The sequence below is a fragment of the Achroia grisella genome, unplaced genomic scaffold (genome assembly GCF_030625045.1).
Source record: "Achroia grisella isolate CSIRO2021 unplaced genomic scaffold, CSIRO_AGI_Agris_v1 utg546, whole genome shotgun sequence".
Lineage (NCBI taxonomy): Eukaryota > Metazoa > Arthropoda > Insecta > Lepidoptera > Pyralidae > Achroia > Achroia grisella.
The window spans coordinates 4,632,719-4,640,314 of NW_026712931.1; the positions used below are offsets into that span (position 1 = coordinate 4,632,719).

Below are 7,596 nucleotides of genomic sequence, written 5' to 3' on the forward strand. Positions count from 1 at the left end.
GTGATTTTGAAATATATTAATATTTTACTCACTATGTGCTGGAGGTGTAAACGAGGATGCACATTTGTGCAGGTAATTCTCCATTTTATTATAATTATAAATACACATATTATACATATGAAAGAAAACACTCTACGCTTCACAGATTTGAATACATGTGCAAATGTCCACATGCATAAATGTTGAATTCTCATTATCCAAAATTTCCTCCGTCTAAGTCTTAATACTAATTGACGAAACCTGAAAACATAAACATTTATAATTATATTCTTTTGAAAGATTTTTGAAAATAAAAGGCAAGCTCATCTGACTTAACTTTTGTAGAACTTGGTTGATATTTCTTATTGAATAGTTAAGTGTAATAAGTAATTAATTTCAACTTTATGAAATGTGCAAATTATGAAAATCATACCATTCTAGCTAATTTCTAGGAGAATGTATTGGAGTAATTTGAATAATATATTTCATTATCCATAAAATATGTAGACAAAATCGCTTTTCCTGCGCCCAGACGTTGTTTTTTTTTAATAATTTGTAATTTCACACAACTTTATAAGACAATTATTGGCTATTTGTTTTATTTTTTATATGCAAAATATAAGTTATGGTTTTAAAATTCGTCTAATTCCGACAGTCAATATATGTTTTTTTTTTTTTTTTTCTCTTCTTTGGCAAGAGGCTAGTGTTGCCTATTATGCCACTAAAAACAGGAAACGAGACGGGATAATGGAAAGGAACGGGTTAAATTTTGAATATACTCGGAATTAGTGATCATGGGTTTTAAAGTTTAATGTTATTATGGGAAATAAAAGACGCAAGAGATTTATAAATTATAGGATTAGGATGAGCTAATAGGCATACAATGGATGAAGGAAAAGGAATTTCTAATGAGATAAGTGTCTCTATAAATGAAGAACGATCGTAAGAGGAGCAGGAAAACACAATATGATTTAGATCACCCACATCTTCTCCACATTCACAGATATTATTGTCTTTTATACGTAGTTTTGTTAAATGTTCAGGGCTGCAAACATGACCAATTCGCATACGAATCAAAACACTAGTTGATCTTTTATCAAGATGTAATTTGAAAAACCACGGTTTAAGAGCTATAAACGGTTGGACTAAACAGTACTGTTTCCCTTTAATTTTGCTACTTATTGTCCAATCTTGACTCCATGAATCATGAAGACAAGACTTAGACAAGGCAGTCAGATCATGGCAAAAGTTTTTATAAGGAAATAGATCTCCAGATAATATAGCTTCATTCGCAAGCAAATCTGCTTTTTCGTTGCCCCGAATGCCACAGTGACCCGGAATCCAAACAAAAGATACAATATGTCCTTTGAGACGAATGCTATTCAACATATCTCGGATATCAAAAATTAGAGGATACTGTTTAGATGATTTGAATGGACATTTAATTAGAGCTTGAAGAGCACTTTTAGAGTCCGTAAATATAACAGTTTGCTTAAGATTAAAAATTTTAATATATTCTACTGCTTTAAAAATTCCATAGCATTCACCAGTAAAAACAGAGGTCTCTGGTGGAAATTTAATTTTCTGAATTATATGATATTGTGAGTGGTAAATTCCTACACCAACATTTCCTGTATGTGAGTGTTTCGATGCGTCACAATAAATTTGATGATGGCTTTCCCATTTAGAGTTTACTACTTGATTAAACATTGCATTTACATTAGGATGTTCTTTTTCTATGTTAATATCAAAATGAACATCAGGGGTAAAAGTTAAAGATTCATATGCTGAACTAAATAATGGAAGACAGGGAGATCGATGAGTGGGAGCTCGGATGGCAGTAAAAGTTCTGTAACTTTTTACTAAGCAAGGTAGAGATTTATGAGACCAATAGGATGACGAAGAAACAAGATCAGAGAGCGATTGCAATTTAGGGATCAGAGGATGATTAGAAAACTGTAAAATACGAAATAAAAATTTATCAGATAAATACTGACGCCTTAAATACAATGGAGGATCACAACATTCTACTTGCATCGCATTAATGGGACTAGATTTCATGGCGCCCAATATAATCCTTAGAGCTTTAGCTTGAATATTATCCAATTTTTTTAGGGCTGTAGCATTAGCAGGTTCCAAAATAAATGTACCATAATCCATAACACTCCTTATGAGAGCATTATATATTAGTTTTAATTGAAATGGATGGGATCCCCACCACACACCCGTAAGGCATCTTAGAATATTAAGAAGTCGTTCACATTTAGCTGAAACGTATTCACAATGTGGTAAACCAGATAATTTAGAATCGAGAATTATGCCTAAAAATTTTATTTTTGTCTTTACTGGGATACACTGATTATTGTAACAGATATTTATAGGGGGTGGAACTCGCATTCTAGAAAACAGAACAACTGCACTCTTAGCCGCAGACAATTCAAGACCGTTACAATCCATCCAAAATTTTAATTTTTCTAAAGAAGTGGAAATTAAAGAACACGCTTTTTGAACAGAATGATCAATAAAATACATCAATAAATCATCCGCATATTGAAGTACAACGACTTTCTCACTGTTTTGATTTACATATGACTCTAAGTCGTATGTATAGATGTTATATAAAAGAGGACTGAGTGGTGATCCCTGCGGGAGACCCTTCCATACAACTCGAGACAAAATATTAGAATCAGACAATATAACGCTAATGGATCTTTCCGTCAAAATATTAATAATAAAGTTAGAAAGTATGGGAGGAACATTCAAATCGCAAAGCTTTTTCCATAATATGTTAATATTGACATTGTCATACGCAGAGTTAATATCTAAGAAAACTGAAACTACCGACTGATTTTTAGAGAATGCCAAACGTATATCTGAAACGAACAGACTGATTCCATCTAATGTACTTTTACCCCTTCTAAACCCATACTGACTTTCAGCTAATAGTTTTTTACTTTCGACATACCACTCTAAACGAGTTTTTACTAAATTTTCAGCAATTTTTAAAAGAACTGTGGAAAGAGCTATAGGACGATATGAACTACTGTCATCGGAAGGTTTGTTGGGTTTTTTAACTGGCAATACCGTGTGATGTTTCCATGACGACGGAATATTCCCAGTTAACATTACTGAATTTATGAGATTAAGGTAATACAACATACATTCATCATTAATATTCGCTAAAAATGAATATGGAATGTGGTCATTTCCTGGAGATGAATCTTTCGTATGAGACAGAACGGTTTTAAGTTCCGTAAATGTAAAAGGACTGTCAAGAGCTGAAGAGTTTATATTTTTATTGGTGGAAAGTGGCCGCGTTATGGGATCCATATGAGATACGTAGGGTGGTGCTAAACGATCTAGAAACTCGTTAGCTGTAGTCTTTGATAATGTAAAAAAAAGGAGAATCTTGGAAAGCAGATCTGTATCTTTTTATATTACGCCATACAAGGGAAGGATGAGTATGAGGCGAAATAGAAGAACAGAAACGTTTCCATCCTTCTGACTTCTTTTTCTTTAAAAGTTTCCGGGTGGAGGCTAGTAGGGCAGATAGATTGGTGAAGTTTTCTGAACTCATATCATTACAATATAATCTTTCTGCCAGTTTCCTGGATTTAATAGCTGTAGTACATTCATGGTCCCACCAAGGTGGAGAAGGAATTTTATTATTATTATGTTTGTTTACAGGAAAAACTTCATCAGCGACTTGTATCAAAATTTTGCTGAGGGCTTCAGAACAGTCCGATTCATTACCAGAAGTAATAGGAGGGAGAGATGATAATTTATTTTGTACACCAATTTGGAATTTATCCCAATTATTATTATTATTTAACTTATGTTTGTAAAAATAATTTCTTTTTCGAGGATGTTTTTTATGAATTGGTAATGAAATGATAATAGGAAAATGGTCACTCCCATATGCAGATGAAAGGATAGACCATGATAGAGAGGAAGATAAATTGGAAGAACAAATAGAGAGATCTACAGCACTATTTCTTTCAGTGGGAGCAGTAATACGAGTAGGTACTGGGTCATTTAAAACACACAGATTATGGGAATCAAGAAGGCCTAACAATTGCTCACCATGGTAATTAGAATAGGAGCTGCCCCAAGCTTGATGATGGCAATTGAAATCACCCATAATTAAAAAAGGTTTAGGAAGAATTGAAAATAACTCATTTAAATATGCAATAATTGAAGAGGAAGGACGAGGTATATAAAGGGAGACTAAACAAATATCGCTGACAACAGCAGCAACCATAGAAATATTGTTTTTGTCAAAAAGAGGTAAAGAAATAGAAGAAAAATGAGTAGCTTTATTGATGAGTAAGGCAGCCCCACCATACCCATCTGGCCTATCATCTCGAATACAAGAGTATTCTGATAATTTGAAATTATAATCAGGTTTAAGCCAAGTTTCAGTTAGTGCAATAACAAGTGGTTGTTGATATTTATTGATTAAATGAATTAAATCACTTTTTTTGCTAAGTACACTTCTGCAATTCCATTGGACTACTTGATCCATTATGGAGTAGATTTTTGAATATTTCTATAAATGGGGCAACGTGGGACGGTATTATATTAGAACTTACAAGTAAGTTGATTAATGAAATAATAACTTCTTTAATATTAGATTGACTTTCATTTTTATACTGACTGTTAAGCGCACAGCCATTAGAAGGGGAGGGCATATTAAAATCTTTTATAATATTCTCATGGGCAACTTTATCATACCCAACATAGGATGGATGAGGAGATTTAGGTTTTAAGAATACGGTTTTTTTATAAGATTGTTTAAAAGCAGTATCATTATAAGTTTTTGATTCAGATATATTTTTTAAAGTGCTGAATGATGTTCCATGTGCTGATGGCGTGGAAAGGACTTCAGCAAAAGACTTTGTAACAGCAGGGTGCAATTTTGAGGCCTCAGCATATGAAATACAATTTTCAGCCATATATAACTTTATTTGTTTTTGTCTATTGAATTCTGGACAAGATTTGCTAGTAGAAAAATGATTTCCTGAACATAAACAGCAAAAAGCATCTTCAACATCACATGTTTCTCCTGTATGATTTTGACCACATTTAAAACAACGTGGCTTTGACCTGCATTGAATTTTAGTGTGACCATAACGACAGCAATTGAAACATTGTATAGTTGGATAAGTGTATAATTCCACTGGTAATGCATTATAACACATGAATATTCTTTTTGGTAGTACCTGACCATCAAATGTGACTACTACTGTCTGAGAAGGTTTCCAAGTGGGAGAGCCATCAACAACAACTTTGTAATTTAGCCGTCTTACTTTAAGTATATTGCCACAACCGATAGGAACAGAAATATTTTGTAATATTTCATCTGGACTCCAATCACTCGGAACACCTCGTACCAGACCCATACGTGTAATATTAAATGTTGGTATAAAAGCCTGTAATTTGTAATCATTTAAACTGTTATGATTAATGAATGTATTAGCATCATGGTAAACTGAGAAAGATAATGCAATTTTATTTCGTCCAATGCGTTTTACACTTCCATTAATAATGTTTTTAAAATACTGTTTTTTGAGGAATTTACCAAATGTCACAGGGTGAAGTGTAGTACCGTCATTTGGAGACTTTTCTTGTCTTACTACATGAACTAAGTATGGGGCATGGTCTGTGGGTTCATACATTTTCCTTGCTACTGGTTCAGAAATATTATTATTTTCATTTGTTTCTTTAGATGTGGATGGATGAGGGGGATCTAAATTTACAGATTGTGGAGTGAAAATCACTTCCGTGAGAGGTTTTTGTATTTCAATGCCATCATTTATGTCATCTGTACAGTGGCAATCTGTAATTTTATCTGAAGAATTTTTTCTTCTCCGTTTATTACAACTTTTACAAAATCTTTGTAACCGACTGCGTTTTATCGATCGGTTTGAACAAGACGTATCGGTTTCCATACCCGATTCGCATGAAATTGTAACATAGTTAGAAGCCGGAGGGACAAATCCCCCCGGGTCGGGGGGATCGTCCATAGAAATGAAAAAACGAAAAACTTACCAATAAAACAGCTAACTATTTATACTAACTACAATAAACAAACTAAATAATAGATATTAAAGAACTAAATACAGTATCACAATCACTAAATAATGAAAAATATGTATAAAATTTAAATCAAAAGAAAAAACGCGCCCGCCAAGTTTAACGTTTCCCGCCTTTTTTCTCAATATATGTTAGTAGTTCGTTTGACATTAACAGTGTTGCCAATTAAATACAAACAAGTCCACTACACAGAGCGAAAAATTGTACACCGTTAGTGATTTAATACATTTAACTATTCAGTCATTAGTCTTGTATGATACAAGACTAAGAATTTTATGTTTTAGTATTTTTCATTAAATGTTGTTGTCTATAACAAAATATTAAAGCTTAAAATTCTTACATATGTTTGCTGTTTGAGAATAAACTATGTAAATGTTATTACAAATATGTGCCTACTCAATAAAATAAATATAATGTATATTTGCTTTTAACTATATTTTGACAACTAAGCATGCGATTTGTTGACATTTGAAAAGTATTGCATTATTAGTAGGTACTTTATATCTTATCAGCAGTCCAAATTTTAGTTTAAATCAACAATAAATGTAAAAACTTTAGTTAGAGATTAGATTATATACTATTTTAATAAAAATTGTACTTATTAAATAATTTACCCTTAAATGGTAAAATCTGTTTTATTCCCTAAAAAATCCCTACAATAAATGTCCTCCCCGCCGCTGCGGCGCCGCCGCACTGCCGCGCGCCGCTGCTGCCGCCGTCATTTACTACTTAGGGAATTTTCCCCAGTCTGGTATCACTACAATGACAGTTCACCAGTGTGGCTAGATGCATTTTTAAAATATAGAAAGTGTTACAAACTATAATAAACAGAAGGGAATATTGAAAAATTTTAACCATAATGTCCAAACTCTCTAGCAACTACCTAAGAGTCCTCTATTGTATCAATGTACAATTTTAATATTATAAATATAATTGAATATAGAATGGTGCACTCACACACCTAAACGGTAAGTATATTTTGGCGGGGTACCAGGTTAGTTAGCCTATCGTGCAAATTTACCAGGAATTTATTACGATGATATAATATATATAATATAGATATAATATAGGTACAATACTAAAATTGAGGCCACCAGTATTCATTAAAAACAATTCCCAGCTACAAATTAATAACACCTAGGATGCAACAGGAGTATGTTTCATCTGAGAAAGAACAAACAGATTGCAGAATATAGGATAAGGGCAATGATAAGACATTGGATAAAAGGTGTGATAATACAGTGCATACGAAATATTACTTTTGGCAATATCTACCGCTTGCAATGAAGTCATCGTGTGTCATTTCACACACCTGTATAGAATCTCTACTACTACATATTATGTATTCAATATAAAGTTGAATGTGTGCATGTACCGTGACACTGTTTCTCATGTAACACAGTATCACAATGTTTCTCTAGTTATTACAATAAACTGCGGTGGGAGCAGCCAGACTCTGTTACAATAATACTTCCGACCACACCCGAACCATATCTGTCATTGTTTTCTATCTTCTCTAAA

At 32.9% G+C, this 7,596-nt stretch overlaps 1 protein-coding gene across 1 annotated transcript in view; it reads right to left on the bottom strand.

Annotated features, from left to right (window-relative positions):
• The window catches only part of LOC131848326 (divergent protein kinase domain 1C), a 75,086-nt gene extending 74,446 nt beyond the window's left edge, over positions 1-640 (bottom strand). Inside the window, exons 1-2 of the mRNA XM_059198148.1 lie at positions 413-640; positions 33-240 (exon numbers count right to left, since the gene is read on the bottom strand). Coding sequence (XP_059054131.1) covers positions 33-194 — 162 coding nt within the window. The 5' untranslated portion in view covers positions 195-240; positions 413-640. The remainder of the gene's footprint in view (positions 1-32; positions 241-412) is intronic.
• Positions 641-7,596: the final 6,956 nt, after the last annotated feature.